The sequence below is a fragment of the Salmo trutta genome, unplaced genomic scaffold, assembly GCF_901001165.1.
Source record: "Salmo trutta unplaced genomic scaffold, fSalTru1.1, whole genome shotgun sequence".
Classification (NCBI taxonomy): domain Eukaryota; kingdom Metazoa; phylum Chordata; class Actinopteri; order Salmoniformes; family Salmonidae; genus Salmo; species Salmo trutta.
In genome coordinates, this window is record NW_021822406.1 from 278190 (window position 1) to 301664 (window position 23475).

The following is a 23475-nucleotide window of genomic DNA, read 5'->3' on the forward strand; positions in this document are numbered from 1 at the left end:
TTTCAGCTCTTTAAATGCGTTCGTTGTATATTAGCCACTGTGTTTTAAACACACTTGTCGTATCTACTAGCTAGTTACACCATTTAATTTGATATTTACGTTGTTGTTAGTCAGCTAGCTAGCTGGGTAAATTAGCAGTAGTGCTAGTCTAGTCACTAATGCTAACTAGCTATCAAGCTAACATCCCAACCATGAGCTCACTAAACGACTCCCCTTCTGAAGAGGGGATCTGCTGGACGGAGAAAGAAGCTCTGGGGCTGAACGTTGTCGTGAAAGAGGAGAAGGAAGAAGAGGATGTCACAATTAAGAAAGAAGCCGAGATTGAGGCTGTTACAGTGAAACAAGTTAAATTGGCAGAAGATGAAGACGCGTTCAGAGTGAAAGAGGAGGAGGATGTTACAGTAAAAGAAGAGGAGGAAGAGAAAGAGGAGGTGACTGTCACAGTGAAAGAAGAGGAAGACATTTTTGGAATGAAGGAAGTGGGAGAGATCACTGTCACATTGGAAGAAGAGGAGGAGACAGGAGATCTGATTAACAACAGTGAGTAATATCTTAAACAGGGGTACAAACTCTGCAGTTGTTGAACCGATGTGTGGTTTTAAAGGGGCATTCTACTGAAGTTCTACACTTTAATAGTTCTGTACTGTAGGAATTGTGAAAGCTACAAAGAGTGGGGGGGCGGCCAACAAAACGTTTATGGATCAAATGCTTCAAAATATAATTTTCACTACATTTGTAAACATCTGAATATCTCTTTCTGTAGTGCTTTGATCACATAAAAGCAAAAATCAACTCAGGACCAGGATCATTTTGATCTGGATGAAGTGTATTTAAAATTAACTGACCGGGTTATTTAAAAAATAAAGCACGAGAACCTGTGGATTATTGGAACACAAACTAAAGCCTGTTAGAGTGTTAATCACAATAATCCAGGCCTGTTAGTGTTAATCACAATAATCCAGGCCTGTTAGATTGTTAATCACAATAATCCAGGCCTGTTAGAGTGTTAATCACAATAATCCAGGCCTGTTAGAGTGTTAATCACAATAATCCAGGCCTGTTAGAGTGTTAATCACAATAATCCAGGCCTGTTAGAGTGTTAATCCCAATAATCCAGGCCTGTTAGAGTGTTAATCACAATAATCCAGGCCTGTTAGAGTGTTAATCACAATAATCCAGGCCTGTTAGAGTGTTAATCACAATAATCCAGGCCTGTTAGAGTGTTAATCACAATAATCCAGGCCTGTTAGAGTGTTAATCACAATAATCCAGGCCTGTTAGTGTTAATCACAATAATCCAGGCCTGTTAGTGTTAATCACAATAATCCAGGCCTGTTAGAGTGTTAATCACAATAATCCAGGCCTGTTAGAGTGTTAATCACAATAATCCAGGCCTGTTAGTGTTAATCACAATAATCCAGGCCTGTTAGAGTGTTAATCACAATAATCCAGGCCTGTTAGAGTGTTAATCACAATAATCCAGGCCTGTTAGTGTTAATCACAATAATCCAGGCCTGTTAGAGTGTTAATCACAATAATCCAGGCCTGTTAGAGTGTTAATCACAATAATCCAGGCCTGTTAGAGTTAATCACAATAATCCAGGCCTGTTAGTATTAATCACAATAATCCAGGCCTGTTAGAGTGTTAATCCCAATAATCCAGGCCTGTTAGTGTTAATCACAATAATCCAGGCCTGTTAGAGTGTTAATCACAATAATCCAGGGGTTGAAATCTTTTAGGAAAAATGACAAATATTAACATGTTTTTATTTATACCAGAGGATATAGTCTAATCACACCAACATTCACAATGTTGGAAATTATGACACAATAACACTGTCAAACACGAACACTTTTGTAACAAAGGTAAATGGTTTACATTTCTCAGAATAAGCCTATTTTAACATGTAACTCGAGGCCCTTCTCTCCCGATTATTCAGTTTGACCGGGCAGCTAGATCTAGGAAGAGACTTGGTGGTTCCAAACGTCTTCCATTTAAGAATGGAGGTGGTCACTGTGTTCTTGGGAACCTTCAATGCTGCAGAAATTTGGTACCCTTCCCCAGATCTGTGGCTCAACACATTCCTGTCTCGGAGCTCTATGGACAATTCCTTTGACGGCATGTCTTGGTTTTTGCTCTGACACGCACTGTCAACTGTGGACCTTATATAGACAACTGTGTTCCTTTCAAAATCATGTCCAATCAATTGAATTTTCCAAAGGTGGACTCCAATCAAGTTGTAGAAACATCTCAAGGATGATCAATAGAAACAGGATGCACCTGAGCTCAATTTTGAGTCTCATGTCAAAGGGTCCGAATACTGTATTTCTGTTTTTTTTCTCCCCCAAAATTTGAAAAACCTGTTTTTACTTTGTTATTATGGGGTATTGTATATAGATTGATTAAGGAGAAAAATGTATTTAATAAATTCTAGAGTAAGGCTGTAACGTAACAAAATGAGGAAAAGGGGAAGGGGTCTGAATAATTCCTAGCCTACCTCTTCCAGGTAATAAATTCAGTGCAGTATTAGCCTTATTAATTAGCTAAATATGATGGGTAATGCATAATTAAGCTTCTAGCCTCTGTCTCTTGTACAATACGCAACACCAGTGCTCGCTGGCCTCTCCTTAAAAAACGCTCCTAGCTAGACTAAAACAGCTGGACATCTGTTTTTTTTTTTTGCCATTTCTTATACCAATAGACTATTCGAAGAGGGACGCAAGCTCTTTTTTGCTGAATGTTACACTGAACAAAAATATGAACACAACATGTAAAGTGTTGGTCCCATGTTTCATGAGCTGAGATAATGATCCCATACATTTTCCATATGCAGAAAAAGCTTATTTCTCAAAAAATTTGGTGCACAAATTTGTTTAAATCCATGATAGTGAGCATTTCTCCATTGCCAAGAGAATCCATCCACCTGACAGGTGTGGCATATCAAGAAGCTGATTAAACAGCATGATCATTACACAGGTGCACTTTGTGCTGGGGACAATAAAAGGACACTCTCTAAAATGTGCAGTTTTGTCAAACAATACAATGCCACAGGCATCTCAACTTTTGAAGGAGCGTGCAATGGGCATGCTGACTGCAGGAATGTGCACCAGAGCTGTTGTTAGAGAATTGAATGTTCATTTCTCTACCATAAGCCGCCTCCAATGTAATTTTAGAGAATTTGGCAGTACGTCCAACCAGCCTCACAACCGCAAACCACATATATGGTGTTGTGTGGGCGAGCAATTTGCTGATGTCAACATTGTGAACAGAGTGGCCACCAATTCCTGGAAGTTGAAGAGGTCCCAGTTCTTCCATGGCCTGCATACTGACCAGACATGTCACCCATTGAGTATGTTTTGGATGCTCTGGATCAACATGTACAACAGCATGTTCCAGTTCCTGCCAATATCCACCAACATTGAACAGCCATTGAAGAGGATTGGGACAACCTTCCACAGGCCACAATCAACAGCCTGATCAACTCTATGTGAAGGAGATGTGTCGCGCTGCATGAGGCAAATGGTGGTCACACCAGATACTGACTGGTTTTCTGATCCACGCCCATAACTTGTTTTTTATAGGTATCTGTGAACAACAGATGCATATCTGTATTCCCAGTCATGTGAAATCCATAGATTAGGGCCTAATGCATTTATTTCATTTGACTGATTTCCTTATTTGAACTGGAACTCAGACAAATCTTTGGAATTGTTGCATGTTGCGTTTATATTTTTATTCAGTATAGATTTATTTTCGTTTGTTTGACCTGTTTTTCTGTTGTTATTTCTTTGTATAAAATAATAATATATTCCTAATAGTGCTGATGCTTGATTTCACCAGGCTGGTTTAGAAAAGTTTGTCTCATCCGGTCACGTTCATTCCCTATGGCAGGGCAGAGATTACATTCGTTCCCTATGGCAGGGCAGAGATCACATTCGTTCCCTATGGCAGGGCAGAGATCACATTCGTTCCCTATGGCAGGGCAGAGATCACATTCGTTCCCTATGGCAGGGCAGAGATCACGTTCGTTCCCTATGGCAGGGCAGAGATCACGTTTCAAAATGTCAACATTGTTTCTGTAGTGGCTTCAAACAACGTCCCAATATTCTAATTAGCCTCTTCCTTTAGACCTTTACAAGGATGTTTTAACACGTCTCCATGTGTCCAAGAAAAGGCCTAAGATATATTTTATTGGTTGAACAAAATCACATTTATTATACTTAAGGGTTTGTCACACAGTTATTTTGTTGTGGAATGGTAAAGAAAACAATTTGTCCAGGTAAACATAGACCGGTCCCAGATGATAATGATGGTAAACACAGACCGGTCCCAGTTGATAATGATGGTAAACACAGACCGGTTCCAGTTGATAATGATGGTAAACACAGACCGGTTCCAGTTGATAATGATGGTAAACACAGACCGATCCCAGTTGATAATGATGGTAAACACAGACCGGTTCCAGTTGATAATGATGGTAAACACAGACCGGTCCCAGTTGGTAATGATGGTAAACACAGACCGGTTCCAGTTGATAATGATGGTAAACACAGACCGGTCCCAGTTGATAATGATGGTAAACACAGACCGGTTCCAGTTGATAATGATGGTAAACACAGACCGGTCCCAGTTGATAATGATGGTAAACACAGACCGGTTCCAGTTGATAATGATGGTAAACACAGACCGGTTCCAGTTGATAATGATGGTAAACACAGACCGGTTCCAGTTGATAATGATGGTAAACACAGACCGATCCCAGTTGATAATGATGGTAAACACAGACCGGTTCCAGTTGATAATGATGGTAAACACAGACCGGTCCCAGTTGGTAATGATGGTAAACACAGACCGGTTCCAGTTGATAATGATGGTAAACACAGACCGGTCCCAGTTGATAATGATGGTAAACACAGACCGGTTCCAGTTGATAATGATGGTAAACACAGACCGGTCCCAGTTGATAATGATGGTAAACACAGACCGGTTCCAGTTGATAATGATGGTAAACACAGACCGGTTCCAGTTGATAATGATGGTAAACACAGACCGATCCCAGTTGATAATGATGGTAAACACAGACCGGTCCCAGTTGATAATGATGGTAAACACAGACCGGTTCCAGTTGATAATGATGGTAAACACAGACCGGTTCCAGTTGATAATGATGGTAAACACAGACCGATCCCAGTTGATAATGATGGTAAACACAGACCGGTTCCAGTTGGTAATGATGGTAAACACAGACCGGTCCCAGTTGATAATGATGGTAAACACAGACCGGTCCCAGTTGATAATGATGGTAAAACAGGTTGTAATTGATATTGATGGTAAAACAGGTTGTAATTGATGTTGATGGTAAAACAGGTTGTAATTGATATTGATGGTAAAACAGGTTGTAATTGATGGTAAAACAGGTTGTAATTGATATTGATGGTAAAACAGGTTGTAATTGATATTGATGGTAAAACAGGTTGTAATTGATGTTGATGGTAAAACAGGTTGTAATTGATGTTGATAGTAAAAACACAAAAATTATGGGGGGTGAAATAAATGGTAAATCCAAAGGTATAAATTCACAAATGAAAAGGTGTAAATATAATGGTGTAAATCACGGTTTCTAATCAAATTTTATTTGTCACATTCGCCAAATCCAACAGGTATTGAACCGTGAAATGCTTACTTACAATCGCTTAACCAACGCCTAACCAACAATGCAGTTCAAGAAATAGAGTTAAGAAAATATTTACTAATTAAACTAAAGTAAAACAATATATTTTTTTAAGTAACACAATAAATTGACAATAACAAGGCTATATACAAGGGGTACCAGTACTGAGTCAATGTGCGGGGGTACAGGTTAGTAATGAGGCTATATACAAGGGGTACCAGTACTGAGTCAATGTGCGGGGGTAGAGGTTAGTAATGAGGCTATATACAGGGGGTACCAGTACTGAGTCAATGTGCGGGGGTACAGGTTAGTAATGAGGTTATATACAGGGGGTACCAGTGCTGAGTCAATGTGCGGGGGTAGAGGTTAGTAATGAGGCTATATACAGGGGGTACCAGTACTGAGTCAATGTGCGGGGGTACAGGTTAGTAATGAGGCTATATACAGGGGGTACCGGTACTGAGTCAATGTGCGGGGGTACAGGTTAGTAATGAGGCTATATACAGGGGGTACCGGTACTGAGTCAATGTGCGGGGGTAGAGGTTAGTAATGAGGCTATATACAGGGGGTACCGGTACTGAGTCAATGTGCAGGGGTACAGGTTAGTAATGAGGCTATATACAGGGGGTACCAGTACTGAGTCAATGTGCGGGGGTACAGGTTAGTAATGAGGCTATATACAGGGGGTACCAGTACTGAGTCAATGTGCGGGGGTAGAGGTTAGTAATGAGGCTATATACAGGGGGTACCAGTACTGAGTCAATGTGCGGGGGTACAGGTTAGTAATGAGGCTATATACAGGGGGTACCAGTACTGAGTCAATGTGCAGGGGTACAGGTTAGTAATGAGGCTATATACAGGGGGTACCGGTACTGAGTCAATGTGTGGGGGTACAGGTTAGTAATGAGGCTATATACAGGGGGTACCAGTACTGAGTCAATGTGCGGGGGTACAGGTTAGTAATGAGGCTATATACAGGGGGTACCAGTACTGAGTCAATGTGCGGGGGTACAGGTTAGTCGAGGCAATTTGTATTATTATTGTTTTATTATACCTTTATTTCAACAAGGAACACAGACTGAGACCAAGGTCTCTTTTACAGCTGGGCCCTGCGTATACATGTTTACACATACAGTTTAGGTACAATGATTAAAAAACTAAACAAGACAAACAAAATGATCACAGATAACACAAAAACAATACAGCAACAGATTACATTTACACATAGGTTACTCCCCTAACAGCACAAGAACTTGCATTACCCAAAACAGTTACAAGCAATACAAAAAAAAAATGTACATGTAGGTATGGGTACAGTGACTATGCATAGATAATAAACAGACAGTAACAGCAGTGTACATGTAGGTAGGGGTACAGTGACTATGCATAGATAATAAACAGAGAGTAGCAGCAGTGTAAAAACAAAGGGGGGTGTCAATGTAAATAGTCCGGTGGCCATTTGAATTAATTGTTCAGCAGTCTTGTGGCTTGGGGGTAGAAGCTGTTAAGGAGCCTTTTGGACCTAGACTTGGCGCTCCGGTACCACTTGCCGTGCGGTAGCAGAGAGAACAGTCTATGACTTGGGTGACTGGAGTCTTTGACAATTTTTTGGGCCTTCCTCTGACACCGCCTAGTATATAGGTCCTGGATGTCAGGAAGCTTGGCCCCAGTGATGTACTGGGCTGCACGCACTACCCTCTGTAGCGCCTTACGGTTGGATGCCGAGCAGTTGCCTTACCAGGCGGTGATGCAACCAGTTCAGGATGCTCTCGATGGTGCAACTGTCAAACTTTTTGAGGGTCTGGGGACCCATGCCAAATCTTTTCAGTCTCCTGAAGGAGGAAAAGGTGTTGTCATGCCCTCTTCACAACCTTCTTGGTGTGTTTGGACCATGATCATTTGTTGGTGATGTGGACACCAAGGAACTTGAAACTCTCAACCCGCTCCACTTCTAACCCCATCTTAACCCCTTATGTATCACTCTAGCCCCATCTTAACTCCTTATGTATCATTCTAGCCCCATCTTAACCCCCTATGTACCACTCTAGCCCCATCTTAACTTAACCCCCTATGTACCATTCTAGTAGCAAACCAACAATTGTCCACTAGGTGACATTCTAGCAGGTAAAGGAGATTATAAACATTTTTCATACATTTATATTCAATAATAAATCACCAAAATTTTAGAGGTCTGAGCAAGGTTTATACAAATCCCCTTTGTTGCAAACCAAATTCTAGACTAGAAAACGTGGTAATAATGTCTAGATGCTTTTTTCCAGTGGAGATTAGTTGATGAATTGCCTGGCTGGGCTGTGGGACAGTGGAGATTAGTTGATGAATTGCCTGGCTGGGCTGTGGGACAGTGTATGCATAGGGATCAGTGGCCATTTTAATAATTGTTTTCATGAGCATGGCCTTATTTCTATTAAAGCATATTGGATGACTGTCATTCATATTCCATTCACCCAGTTCATTGTAACATAGATAGGTTTAGGCTACTACATGATACTCTAATTTTCCCTTTACCCATCACGAGGTTGCTACAACCTAGTCTATGAATGAAAGTTTACAACGTAGGTGCACACCGTTTGAGATCAATTTTAGTAATCAAGGTAACAGACAGTGACACATTCAATACCGCCTTGCACAATCTTGCCTGCATCTAGCTGATCTAGGGTGTAATCATTAGTCCAACAGTTGCAAACAAGAGTTTCTATTGAACACATTCAGGCATGTTTATCCCCGTTTTCATTCTGTTTAAGAAATGTTTTTCAACAGAATTGGTGGAATGAATACACCCCTGATCACCGCAAACAGAGTTCACTTTCATAGCAGCCACATACAAACAGCATGATAATTTTCGTAGCTGCGACATACAAACAGCATGATCATTTTCATAGCTGCCACATACAAACAGCATGATCACTTTCGTAGTTGCCACATACAAACAGCATGATCACTTTCATAGCTGCCACATACAAACAGCATGATCACTTTCATAGCTGCCACATACAAACAGCATGATTACTTTCATAGCTGCCACATACAAACAGCATGATCACTTTCATAGCTGCCACATACAAACAGCATGATCACTTTCATAGCTGCCACATACAAACAGCATGACCACTTTCATAGCTGCCACACACAAACAGCATGATCACTTTCATAGCTGCCACACACAAACAGCATGATCACTTTCATAGCTGCCACACACAAACACCATGATCACTTTCATAGCTGCCACATACAAACAGCATGATCACTTTCATAGCAGCCACATACAAACAGCATGATAGTTGTATAATTCCTTCTTCTGCATCTCCTCTAACCTTTTCCCTTCACTTGTGGACTTCAGTGCACAACACATCAGCTGTCTATGACCAGGCGGGAAAAAAATGTTTCTAAGCCAAACCTTTATATTATTACTGTTAACTGCTACACAGCCTACATCGTTGTCAACATAGCTACTAACGCGTTAGTAAATCCACTACAATCATTCAGTACAGTGTACAGTCAGCAAGCAGTTTAGCAGTTACACCGGCGGGCCCCGGTGGCAATAAATTAATCCAACCAAAAGCTTACCTTGACTTGGAAAAGTCGCAGTGTTGGATAGCCAGCAAGCCAGCTAACAAAGCATCCCTCTCTGTTTGAGCCAGGTGTTTGAGTAGGCTAAACATAGCTAGTTGCATTCGCTAGCTAGGGAAGTGACAGTGAAAAAAAAAATACAACCAAATATAGCTTTCTCGCTCTTGATTCTCCTTCAGTTTTGAAGAAATTAATTTGTTAAAAACTGTTAAACTATTGTCTTTGACTCAGAGAGAATCTCAACATGTTATGCACTGCAGTGCTAGCTAGCTGTAGCTTTTGCTTTCCGTACTAGATTCATTCTCTGATCCTTTGACTGGGTGGACACAATGTCAGTTCATGGACGGGGGTGAGAATCACAAGCCTCCTAGGTTTTGTATTGAAGTCGATGTACCCAGAGGAGGACGGAAGCTAACTGTCCTCCGGCTACACCATGGTGCTACTCTACAGAGTGCTGCTGAGACTACTGTAGACCTTCATTGCAAAACAGTGTGTTTTAATAATTTATTTGGTGACGTGAATATATTTATTATAGTTTTATCTAAAAAGGATAACTTTTCTAATATTTATTTTTCTGAAATTCACTGAGGATGGTCCTCCTCTGAGGAACCTTGACTAGTAGAAGTAATTCAAATGGAACTGTTAACAGGCATTATGCAGGGATTATCATGAATAACTAACTGCTATCAACCAATCGGTATCCAGGATCTAAATGTACTGTTTTATAATGAGCAATCTCGTCTAGATTAAACCTGATTTATCATGTGAAGTTTTCATTCAGGTCTCTTTGTTTAACTAAATGCTCTGTTTGTCTTTGGCAGGAGAAAGACCAGACTCTCACTCTGACAGTGTGAAGACTTCTTCAGGGAAACCATACCCAGAGATGCCCAAACCAGTGAGACAACACCACTGCTCCCAGTGTAATAAGAGTTTTAAGTGGTTATGGAAGCTGAAAGAGCATGATAGAACACACACAGGAGAAAAGCCCTTCCAATGCTCCCAGTGTGGAAAAAGTTATACCCAGTTAGTGAGCCTGAAAAGGCATAAAGGAATACACTTAGGAGAAAAGCCTTATCACTGCTCTCAGTGTGGAAATAGTTTTACCCAGTTAGGGAACCTGAACAAACATAAGAGAATACACTCTGGAGAGAAGCCTTACCCTTGTTCCCATTGTGGAAAGAACTTTAGGTTGTCCGATAATCTGAAGGAGCATGAGAGGACTCACACAGGAGAGAAACCTTACCATTGCTCCGTGTGTGGAAAAGATTTTACCAAGTTAGGGAACCTGAAAGAGCATGAGAGGAAACACACGGGAGAAAAGCCTTACCACTGCTCCCAGTGTGGAAAGATATTTTCAAGATCAACAGACCTTAAAATGCACGAGAGGACACACACAGAAGAAAAGCCTTACCACTGCTCCCAGTGTGGAAAGAGTTTTACTGACTTAGATAGCCTGAACATACATAAGATAATACACTCTAAAGAGAAACCTTACCATTGTTGCCAGTGTGGAAAGAGTTTTGCCAAGCTAGGGAACCTGAAAAGGCATGAGAACATACACACACAGGGGAGGATAAGCTCACAGTTTGGAAAGAGTTTTAGTTAGGGAACCTAATTGTGGAAAGACATTTTCTCCGGACAGTTTTTTGACTGTTGTTTTATGTCACATTAAATCATATTGTTTATTTGAAATCTTAATAAAAAATAGGTTTTGTTTCTTTTTTCCTCTGAAGACATGAACATGTCTAAAATCAGATTACAATTCATTTATTTTTTATTTTTTATGGCTCCATAAGCAACCGTTTTAAATGTAAACACGTTATCCAGCACAAAATGGGTATCAGCCAATTAAAATCATTGATTTACTTGCAGTTGACAGAACGCTGAATTGTACATGTTGAAAGGACCTCATCATGGATGTATGTCAAACAAAAACAAAAACATTTTGTCATACTGTTTATGCAAAAACATGACAATGTTGTCTAATGTTAGTAGTCACTAGTAGTCTAGTCAAGGAAGCATCAATTTAATATTCGAACACAACATTTTTGTTACAGACCAATGGAACAAAAGTAAACCTTGAATTTGTAGGTTTATTTTAAGAAATTACATTTGTTGGTGGATATGAAGTCTAATGTTAAGTCTTAGATATGCTGATTAATGATTTGTTCCAGGTGAGGTTAGCAATTGGGGCATTTATCTGATGAGACCAGCTACAATTTAGTGTTATGTCATGTGCAATTAAATCAACCATTTTAGTTGGCTGATATTCATTTTGTGCCGGAAAAATTGTTTTACATTTAAACGGTTGCTTATGTTCGCAACTATGGACTCAGTGTATTTCTGGACTCTAACCTCATGAATTTAGTCTTGGTTTCATTTGTTTCATTTCATTAATTTGTGTACTAGGACTCTATTCAGTCTGTACAGCTGAAGTGTTTAAGGTAATTTCGGATTGAGCCGACATATGCGGGGTTTACCTTGAATGCAGTCTCCACTAAAGCGGTAACATTGCCTTTAAATTTCAATAACGCTGCAAAGCTGAACTTCCGCGATGCGGATTGATTGTAGCTTCAACCCCGCAGCACACACACAGCAATTGATTAATGGACTGCTGAATGTATTTTTCCCCCTTGCTTTGTCTGCTCTTTTCAATATTATGTCTATCTCTGATAAGCTACCCAGGAAAGGGCTGAAAATAGCCCATATTAATATATGTAGCCTTAAAAATAAGGTTCATGAAATGAATAACTTGCTAACATCAGATAACATTCATATATTAGACATTTCTGAGACTCACTTAGATCATTAATTTGATGATAGATCAGTAGCAGTACAATGATATAACATTTATAGAAGAGACATAAATGCTTATGGTGGAGGTGTTGCTGTATATATTCAGAGCCATATCCCTGTAATGCTTAGAGAATATCTTATATCAAGTGTTATTGAAGTGTTGTGGTTGCAGGTTCACTTGGCACATCTAAAGCCTTTTCTTGTGGGGTATTGCTATAGGCCACCAAGTGCTAACAGTCAGTATCTAAATAATATGTGTGAAATGCTTGATAGTGTATGTGATGTAAACAGAGAGGTCTACGTTCTTGGGGACCTGAATATTGACTGGTTTTCATCAAGCTGTTTGCTCATGAGGAAGCTTATTACTGTAACCAGTGCCTGTAATCTGGTTCAGGTTATTAATCAACCTACCAGGGTGTTTACAAACACTACAGGGAAAGGTTCATCCACATCTATCAATCACATTTTTACTAATGCTGTAGAACTTTGTTCTACACTATATCCGTACCCACTGGATGCAGTGATCACAGTATAGTGGCTATATCCAGGAAAGCCAAAGTTCCAACAGCTGGGCCTAAAATAGTGTATAGGAGATCATACAAAAGATTTTGCTGTGACTCTCCAAATATTTGTTGGTCTGATGTGATTAATGAGGAGCATCCACACGCTGGACTTGATGAATTTATGAAATTGCTTCTTCCAATTATTGATAAACATGCACCTGTTAAGAAACTGACTGTTAGAACTGTTAAGGCTCCATGGATTGATGAGGAATTGAAAAACTGTATGGTTGAAAGAGATGGGGCAAAAGGAGTGGCTAATAAGTCTGGCTGCACATCTGACTGGCTTACTTACTGCAAATTGAGAAATTATGTGACTAAACTCAACAAAAAGAAGAATAAACTGTATTATGAAGCCAAGATCAATGATATAAAGAATGATGGAAAAAACTTTGGAGAACTTTAAATGAAATGATGGGCAGAAAAACAAATTCAGCTCTGTCTTTTGTCGAATCAGATGGCTTATTCATCACAAAACCATTTGATGTTGCCAATTATTTTAATGATTATTTCATTGGCAAAGTGGGCAACCTTAGGCAGGAAATGCCTATGACAAACAGTGAGTAATTATATTCATGCATAAAAAAACTAATAATGAAAGAAAAGCAGTGCAAGTTTGAATTTTGTAAAGTTAGTTTGGGAGAGGTGGATTTTTTTTTGTTAACAATCAATAATGACAAACATCCTGGCATTGACAACTTAGATGGAAAGCGACTGAGGACGGTAGCTGACTCTATAGCGACTCCTATCTGTCATATTTTTAATCTGAGCCTAGAGGAAAGTCTTTGTCCTCAGGCCTGGAGGGAAGCCAAAGTAATTCCGCTACCCAAGAGTGGTAAAGCGGCCTTTATTGGTTCTAACAGCAGACCTATCAGCATGCTGCCAGTTCTTAGCTAACTGTTGGAAAAATTGTGTTTGACCAAATACAATGCTATTTCTCTGTAAACAAATTAACAAAAGACTTTCAGCATGCTTATAGAGAAGGGCACTCAACATGTACTGCACTGACGCAAATGACTGATGATTGGTTGAAAGAAATTGACAATAAGAAGATTGTGGGAGCTGTACTGTTAGATTTCAGTGCAGCCTTTGATATTATTGACCATAACCTGTTGTTGAAAAAACATATGTGCTATGGCTTTTCAACCTCTGCCATATCGTGGATTCAGAGCTATCTATCTAATAGAACTCAAAGGGTTTTCTTTAATTGAAGTGTCTCTAATGTTAAACATGTAAAGTGTGGTGTACCACTGGGCAGCTCTCTAGGCCCTCTACTCTTTTCTATTTTTATCAATGACCTGCCACTGGCATTAAACAAAGCTTGCGTGTCCATGTATGCTGATGATTCAACCATATACGCATCTGCAACCACAGCTAATGAAGTCACTGAAACCCTTAACAAAGAGTTGCAGTCTATTTTGGAATGGGAGGCCAGTAATAAACTGGTCCTGAACATCTATAAAACTAAGAGCATTGTATTTGGTACAAATCATTCCTTAAGTGCTAGACCTCAGCTGAATCTGGTAATGAATGGTGTGGCTGTTGAACAAGTTGAGGAGACTAAATTACATGGCGTTACCTTAGATTGTAAACTGTCATGGTCAAAACATATAGATTCAATGGTTGTAAAGATGGGGATAGGTCTGTCCGTCATAAAGAGATGCTCTGCTGTTTTGACACCACACTCCACAAAGCAAATTCTGCAGGCTCTAGTTTTATCTAATCTTGATTATTGTCCAGTCGTGTTGTCCAGTACTGCAAGGAAAGACCTAGTTAAGCTGCAGCTGGCCCAGAACAGAGCGGTACGTTTTGCTGTTAATTGTAATCAGAGGGCTGATATAAATTCTATGCATGCCAGTCTCTCTTGGCTAAGAGTTGAGGAGAGACTGACTGCATCACTTCTTTTTAATAAGAAACATTAATGTGTTGAAAATCCCAAATTGTTTGCAGTGTCAACTTACACACAGCTCTGACACACACACTTATCCCACCAGACATGCCACCAGGGGTCTTTTCACAGTCCCCAAATCCAGAACAAATTCATGAAAACGTACAGTGTTATATAGAGCCCTTATTGCATGGAACTTCCTTCCATCTCATATTCCTCAAACATCAAACATGGTTTCAAAAAACAGATAACGCAACACCTCGCGGCACCTGTGGCTCAGTTGGTAGAGCATGGTGTCTGCAATGCTAGGGTTGTGGGTTCGATTCCCACGGGGGGCCAGTACAAACAGAAAAATGCATGAAATTATATTTTTTGAAATGTATGCATTCACTACTGTAAGTCGCTCTGGATAAGAGCGTCTGCTAAATGACTAAAATGTAAAATGTAACAACGCCTCTCCCCTATTTGACCTAGATAGTTTGTGTGCATTGATATGTAGGCTACGTGTGCCTTTTATTTATTTTTTATGTATTTCTGTCCTTGAGCTGTTCTTGTCTATTAATGTGCTGTATTATGCGTCATGTGTCATGTGGACCCCAGGAAGAGTAGCTGCCGCTTTAGAAACAGCTAATGGGGATTCTAATAAAATACCGGATAGAACTCTTAGTCTTCAAGCTAAAGGTTAATGTGATGATGTTGTTCTGATAATGTTGATAAGTTGTTGAAATGAACAACAACATTCACTACCTGATGACTGTTCCCATCAGTATTATTCCCCCATGTTGGAGAAAACACTGGGTTCTGATTGTAAAAAATAAATAAAAATTGTGCAACATGTTTTCTGAAGAAAAATCTCATTAATATTTTGTTAACTATGTTAGCCACAAGTGGACATTCATTATATTGAGCTTTTCTTAGTATGTGAATGGATGGCTGGAAGGTAGATAACACAACATGTCAGTCAGAACATCACTAGAGGTCTTCTGAGTGGGTGAATTGATGGCTGGAAGGTAGACAACACAAAATGTCAGTCAGAACATCACTAGAGGTCTTCTGAGTGGGTGAATGGATGGCTGGAAGGTAGATAACACAACATGTCAGTCAGAACATCACTAGAGGTCTTCTGAGTGGGTGAATGGATGGCTGGAAGTAGACAACTCAACATGTCAGTCAGAATACCAATCACTTAGATCAGGGTTTCCCAAACTCGGTCCTGGGACCCCCCTTGGGTGCGTGTTTTGGTTTTTGCCCTCTAGCACTACACAGCTTATTCAAATAATCAAAGCTTGATGATGAGCTTGTTACTTGAATTAGCTGTGTAGAACTCAGGGGTGTCCCAGGACCGAGTTTGGGAACCCTGACTTAGATCACATCACCTCAGGATCGCACACTCTTCCTTCTCTCTTCCGTGGCAGTCGTAAAAGAAACACAGATGAACAAGTAGCGCAACGGATTATGGTTATTGTAGTTAATTACGTTTTACGCGCTAAACTATGTAGAATATTGGCCTTTTGGAAACTACAACTCTACATCACACAGTTCAGTCTGGGTCTGATTTATCTCTAGAGAAACTACAACTCCCTACTACATCACACATTTCAGGCTTGGTCTGATTTATCTCTAGAGAAACTACAACTCTCTACTACATCACACAGTTCAGTCTGGATCTGATTTATCTCTAGAGAAACTACAACTCCCTACTACATCACACATTTCAGGCTTGGTCTGATTTATCTCTAGAGAAACTACAACTCTCTACTACATCACACAGTTCAGCCTGGGTCTGATTTATCTCTAGAGAAACTACAACTCCCTACTACATCACACATTTCAGTCTGGGTCTGATTTATCTCTAGAGAAACTACAACTCTCTACTACATCACACATTTCAGTCTGGGTCTGATTTATCTCTAGAGAAACTACAACTCCCTACTACATCACACAGTTCAGTCTGGGTCTGATTTATCTCTAGAGAAACTGTGCAATGTGCGCATTGAAGTCACAGGATAAAAAAAGAGAACAAAATGGTATTGAAATAATTGCAACTTCAGTCTATTACTGTGGTTTGTGTAGCTTAAAGCAAGGAGTTATACATTAAGGGCAACAGTGCATTTTCAAACCAATAGTTTTTTCAACTAGTCGCTCAGTACAGCACCTTTTCCTTTTAATTCAACGTTCCACTACTTTTGCATGTTATTCATTACGTTTTGTGTTTGGGTGATACTCAGTTTGAGAAAATTTGGTGATTGAGGTAATCTGACGATCTAAAATGGCCACCTCTATGGTTGTTATAGGAGATATGGGCACCAGAGGATATGACCTATATGGGCACCAGTGGATATGACCTATATGGGCACCAGAGGTATATGATCTATATGGGCACCAGTGGATATGACCTATATGGGCACCAGTGGATATGATCTATATGGGCACCAGTGGATATGACCTATATGGGCACCAGTGGATATGATCTATATGGGCACCAGTGGATACGACCTATAAGGGCACCAGTGGATATGATCTATATGGACACCAGTGGATATGATCTATATGGGCACCAGTGGATATGACCTATATGGGCACCAGTGGATACGACCTATAAGGGCACCAGTGGATATGATCTATATGGGCACCAGTGGATATGATCTATATGGGCACCAGTGGATATGATCTATATGGACACCAGTGGATATGATCTATATGGGCACCAGTGGATATGATCTATATGGGCACCAGTGGATATGATCTATATGGGCACCAGTGGATATGATCTATATGGGCACCAGTTGATTCGACCTATATGGGCACCAGTGGATATGATCTATATGGGCACCAGTGGATATGATCTATATGGACACCAGTGGATATGATCTATATGGGCACCAGTGGATATGATCTATATGGGCACCAGTGGATACGACCTATAAGGGCACCAGTGGATATGATCTATATGGGCACCAGTGGATATGATCTATATGGGCACCAGTGGATATGACCTATATGGGCACCAGTGGATATGATCTATATGGGCACCAGTGGATATGACCTATATGGGCACCAGTGGATATGATCTATATGGGCACCAGTGGATATGATCTATATGGGCACCAGTGGATATGATCTATATGGGCACCAGTGGATATGACCTATATGGACACCAGTGGATATGACCTATATGGACACCAGTGGATATGATCTATATGGACACCAGTGGATATGATCTATATGGGCACCAGTGGATATGATCTATATGGGCACCGGAGCCATCAGTCTTTCAACTCTGGAATGCTATGGATTATCAACTCCTTTCCAATTGTATCTGAAAGATCAGACTCTTCGTATTTATAGACATTTGACTGGAAGCTAAATATGTATACATTTTTGTTGTTATTTTTGAGTTATAGTGGCTGTCATGTCCCCCACCCCCCCCCCCCCCAAATAATGCAATCTCCAGATTGTCTTGATGTAGTTACGCATTTCAAATATATGAACAGTCCAGATTAATGTCTTAATTTTCTTTATAAGAAATGACCATACCAGACACTTTTGGATAACATAAATAGTAAAGAAATAAAATAATAGTACACCAACATTAGTTTCGATTTATACAAAGCGAGGGGTACATTTTTACAGATTTGTCGTGGTAAACGAGGAAATACTTAATTTCTGTTGTACAGAATGCTCGCCCTTAGCAACCAGAGGGCGAACATATCTTGAAAGACTTTGCTTGCAAGCAGGACCAAGGCAGAGAGGTAGAAGCAAAGCGAGAAGGCTCACTCTCGCCAAAATAAACCCAATGAGTTTCTATGGGATTAAAACGCAGACCTAAGCTTGTCGCCTGCCTTCCTGCCTTTGGGACGACTCCCATTGTTAGGACGGAGACATGAGCATCTCGTCATTATATACAGATCTCTGACATCATCTTTTAGGGAGCGGTAGAGGTGACCAATAATGGTTGAGATCAGCTGTGACATCAGCTGTGTGGGTGAATTTAGAACATATTGATGGTTTAACGAGACATCAGCTGTGTGGGTGAATTTAGAACATATTGATGGTTTAACGAGACATCAGCTGTGTGGGTGAATTTAGAACATATTGATGGTTTAACGAGACATCAGCTGTGTGGGTGAATTTAGAACATATTGATGGTTTAACGAGACACCAGCTGTGTGGGTGAATTAAGAACATATTGATGGTTTAACGAGACATCAGCTGTGTGGGTGAATTTAGAACATATTGATGGTTTAACAGACATCGGCTGTGTGGGTGAATTTAGAACATATTGATGGTTTAACGAGACATCAGCTGTGTGGGTGAATTAAGAACATATTGATGGTTTAACGAGACATCAGCTGTGTGGGTGAATTTAGAACATATTGATGGTTTAACAGACATCAGCTGTGTGGGTGAATTTAGAACATGTTGATGGTTTAACGAGACATCAGCTGTGTGGGTGAATTAAGAACATATTGATGTAATATATGAGACATCAGCTGTGTGGGTGAATTTAGAACATATTGATGGTTTAACAGACATCAGCTGTGTGGGTGAATTTAGAACATGTTGATGGTTTAACGAGACATCAGCTGTGTGGGTGAATTAAGAACATATTGATGGTTTAACGAGACATCAGCTGTGTGGGTGAATTTAGAACATATTGATGGTTTAACAGACATCAGCTGTGTGGGTGAATTTAGAACATGTTGATGGTTTAACGAGACATCAGCTGTGTGGGTGAATTAAGAACATATTGATGGTTTAACGAGACATCAGCTGTGTGGGTGAATTTAGAACATATTGATGGTTTAACGAGACATCAGCTGTGTGGGTGAATTTAGCACTGTCACGACTTCCGCCGAAGTCGGCTCCCCTCATTGTTCGATCGGCGGTCGACGTCACCGGCTTTCTAGCCATCGCCACTCCATTTTTCATTGTTCCGTTTGTTTTGTCTTGTTCCCTGCACACCTGGTTTTCATTCCCTAATCACACTGCATGTATTTATTCCTCTGTTCCCCTCCATGTCTTTGTGTGAAATTGTTTATTGTTATGTGGTTATTGTGACGCGCCACGCTATGTTTCCATGTTCCGTGTTTGTACACGTTGTATGTTCATTTGGTACATTAGCTTTGTGTTTGACCACATACAATGCTATTTCACAGTAAACAAATTAACAACAGACTTTCAGCACGCTTATCGGGAAGCACAGCAAATGACTGATGATTGGCTGAGAGAAATTGATGATAAAATGATTGTGGGGGATGTCTTGTTAGACTTCAGTGCAGCTTTTTACATTATCGATCATAGTCTGCTGCTGGAAAAACTTATGACTTTACACCCCCTGCTATAATGTGGATAAAGAGTTACTTGTCTAACAGGACACAGAGGGTGTTCTTAAATGGAAGCCTCTCAAACATAATCAAATCAAATCAAACTTTATTTGTCACATGCGCCGAGTACAACATGTGTAGACCTTGTTGTGAAAATGCTTACGTACAAGCCCTTAACCAACAGTGCAGTTCAAGAAAGAGTTAAGAAAATATTTACCAAATAAACTAAAGTTAAAAAGAATAAGAAAGTAACACCATAAAATAACAATAACAAGGCTATATACAGGGAGTACCGTACCGAGTTAATGTGCGGGGGTACAGGTTAGTCATGAGGCTATATACAGGGAGTACCGTACCGAGTCAATGTGCGGGGGTACAGGTTAGTAATGAGGCTATATACAGGGAGTACCGTACCGAGTCAATGTGCGGGGGTACAGGTTAGTAATGAGGCTATATACAGGGAGTACCGTACCGAGTCAATGTGCAGGGGTACAGGTTAGTAATGAGGCTATATACAGGGAGTACCGTACCGAGTCAATGTGCAAGGGTACAGGTTAGTAATGAGGCTATATACAGGGAGTACCGTACCGAGTCAATGTGCAGGGGTACAGGTTAGTAATGAGGCTATATACAGGGAGTACCGTACCGAGTCAATGTGCGGGGGTACAGGTTAGTAATGAGGCTATATACAGGGAGTACCGTACCGAGTCAATGTGCGGGGGTAGAGGTTAGTAATGAGGCTATATACAGGGAGTACCGTACCGAGTCAATGTGCGGGGGTACAGGTTAGTCATGAGGCTATATACAGGGAGTACCGTACCGAGTCAATGTGCGGGGGTAGAGGTTAGTAATGAGGCTATATACAGGGAGTACCGTACCGAGTCAATGTGCGGGGGTACAGGTTAGTAATGAGGCTATATACAGGGAGTACCGTACCGAGTCAATGTGCGGGGGTACAGGTTAGTAATGAGGCTATATACAGGGAGTACCGTACCGAGTCAATGTGCGGGGGTACAGGTTAGTAATGAGGCTATATACAGGGAGTACCGTACCGAGTCAATGTGCGGGGGTACAGGTTAGTAATGAGGCTATATACAGGGAGTACCGTACCGAGTCAATGTGCGGGGGTACAGGTTAGTAATGAGGCTATATACAGGGAGTACCGTACCGAGTCAATGTGCGGGGGTACAGGTTAGTCATGAGGCTATATACAGGGGGTACCGTACCGAGTCAATGTGCGGGGGGTACAGGTTAGTAATGAGGCTATATACAGGGAGTACCGTACCGAGTCAATGTGCGGGGGTACAGGTTAGTAATGAGGCTATATACAGGGAGTACCGTACCGAGTCAATGTGCGGGGGTACAGGTTAGTAATGAGGCTATATACAGGGAGTACCGTACCGAGTCAATGTGCGAGGGTACAGGTTAGTAATGAGGCTATATACAGGGAGTACCGTACCGAGTCAATGTGCGGGGGTAGAGGTTAGTAATGAGGCTATATACAGGGAGTACCGTACCGAGTCAATGTGCGGGGGTACAGGTTAGTAATGAGGCTATATACAGGGAGTACCGTACCGAGTCAATGTGCGGGGGTACAGGTTAGTAATGAGGCTATATACAGGGAGTACCGTACCGAGTCAATGTGCGGGGGTACAGGTTAGTAATGAGGCTATATACAGGGAGTACCGTACCGAGTCAATGTGCGGGGGTACAGGTTAGTAATGAGGCTATATACAGGGAGTACCGTACCGAGTCAATGTGCGGGGGTACAGGTTAGTAATGAGGCTATATACAGGGAGTACCGTACCGAGTCAATGTGCGGGGGTACAGGTTAGTCATGAGGCTATATACAGGGAGTACCGTACCGAGTCAATGTGCGGGGGTACAGGTTAGTCATGAGGCTATATACAGGGAGTACCGTACCGAGTCAATGTGCGGGGGTACAGGTTAGTAATGAGGCTATATACAGGGAGTACCGTACCGAGTCAATGTGCGGGGGTAGAGGTTAGTAATGAGGCTATATACAGGGGGTACCGGTACTGAGTCAATGTGCGGGGGTACAGGTTAGTAATGAGGCTATATACAGGGAGTACCGTACCGAGTCAATGTGCGGGGGTACAGGTTAGTAATGAGGCTATATACAGGGAGTACCGTACCGAGTCAATGTGCGGGGGTACAGGTTAGTAATGAGGCTATATACAGGGGGTACCGTACCGAGTCAATGTGCGGGGGTACAGGTTAGTAATGAGGCTATATACAGGGAGTACCGTACCGAGTCAATGTGCGGGGGTACAGGTTAGTAATGAGGCTATATACAGGGAGTACCGTACCGAGTCAATGTGCGGGGTACAGGTTAGTCATGAGGCTATATACAGGGAGTACCGTACCGAGTCAATGTGCGGGGGTACAGGTTAGTAATGAGGCTATATACAGGGAGTACCGTACCGAGTCAATGTGCGGGGGTACAGGTTAGTAATGAGGCTATATACAGGGAGTACCGTACCGAGTCAATGTGCGGGGGTACAGGTTAGTCAAGGTAATTTGTAATCCAGGTAGAATCAGGAATTCCCCAGGATAGCTGTTTAGGCCCCTTACTTTTTTCAATCTTTTGAGAGAATGCCAAGAGTGTGCAAAGCTGTCATCAAGGCAAAGGGTGGCTACTTTGAAGAATCTGAAATATAAAATATATTTGGATTTGTTTGGTAACTACATGATTCCAAATGTGTTATTTCATAGTTTTAATGTCTTTGCTATTATTCTACAATGTAGAAAATAGTAAAAATAAAGAAAAACCCTTGAATGAGTAGGTGTGTCCTACCTGGAACCGTACAACTGGTACTGTACAATTTATACAACTTGAAACTTGAACTTGAATTCTGTTACTGCAATTCTGTTACCGGGTTTAAATCCACTTCACTTACTGTAGTTCAATAACCAAAATATATTTGCTCTAACTTCAGGTGTGATGTCATAGCTGACACCCCATTCTTTCTGCAGACATCTTTGAATCTTAACTCAGAGAAGATACAGTATTTGGAAAATGTGGTCACATTAAAAACTGAGCGACATTTTACAGAAATTATTTTACCAAACGTTGCAGCTCCACAATTCTTCCAGTAAATGTGTTTTGTAAACTGTTCAGTTTAAATTGTTAAAAGTAGTCCTTGTGCATAAAGTTGTTTGGCTTGTTAAACTTTTAAACAGCACACTAGCTGCATTTTCATTTGTTCACTTTTTTAAGCTATCAACCAATCAGGATCCACATTTACAGTTTTATAATGAGGGATTTAGTCTGGATTAAACCGCATAGGAAAACACTTTTATCTTGTGGAGGTTTCAATCACACTCCGCTTAACTAAATACTATGTTTGTTCTTTGGCAGGAGAGATACCATTCTCTCACTCTGACAGCAGGAAGAGTCCTTCAGGGGAACCAAACCCAGAGACGCCCAATCCAGTGAGACAACACCACTGCTCCCAGTGTAATAAGAGTTTTAAGTGGTTATGGAAGCTGAAAGAGCATGATAGAACACACACAGGAGAAAAGCCCTTCCAATGCTCCCAGTGTGGAAAGAGTTTTACCCAGTTAGTGAACCTGAAAAAGCATAAACGAATACACTATGGAGAGAAACCTTATTCATGTTC

At 40.9% G+C, this 23475-nt stretch overlaps 1 protein-coding gene and 1 pseudogene across 2 annotated transcripts in view; both read left to right on the forward strand.

Moving 5' to 3' along the window:
* Positions 1-23475, forward strand: part of LOC115182213 (zinc finger protein 239-like) — a 24228-nt gene continuing 753 nt past the window's right edge. The window contains exons 1-3 of one of the 2 annotated variants that reach the window (XM_029743837.1): positions 1-540; positions 10082-10901; positions 12868-12869. In XM_029743837.1, the coding sequence (XP_029599697.1) occupies positions 159-540; positions 10082-10866 (1167 nt within the window). In that variant the 5' untranslated portion in view covers positions 1-158 and the 3' untranslated portion in view covers positions 10867-10901; positions 12868-12869. Of the gene's footprint in view, positions 541-10081; positions 11001-12867; positions 12870-23475 lie in introns of those variants that run through there. The other variant, XM_029743838.1, reaches the window with a different exon arrangement.
* Positions 16845-23475, forward strand: part of LOC115182220 (zinc finger protein 239-like) — a 15651-nt pseudogene continuing 9020 nt past the window's right edge.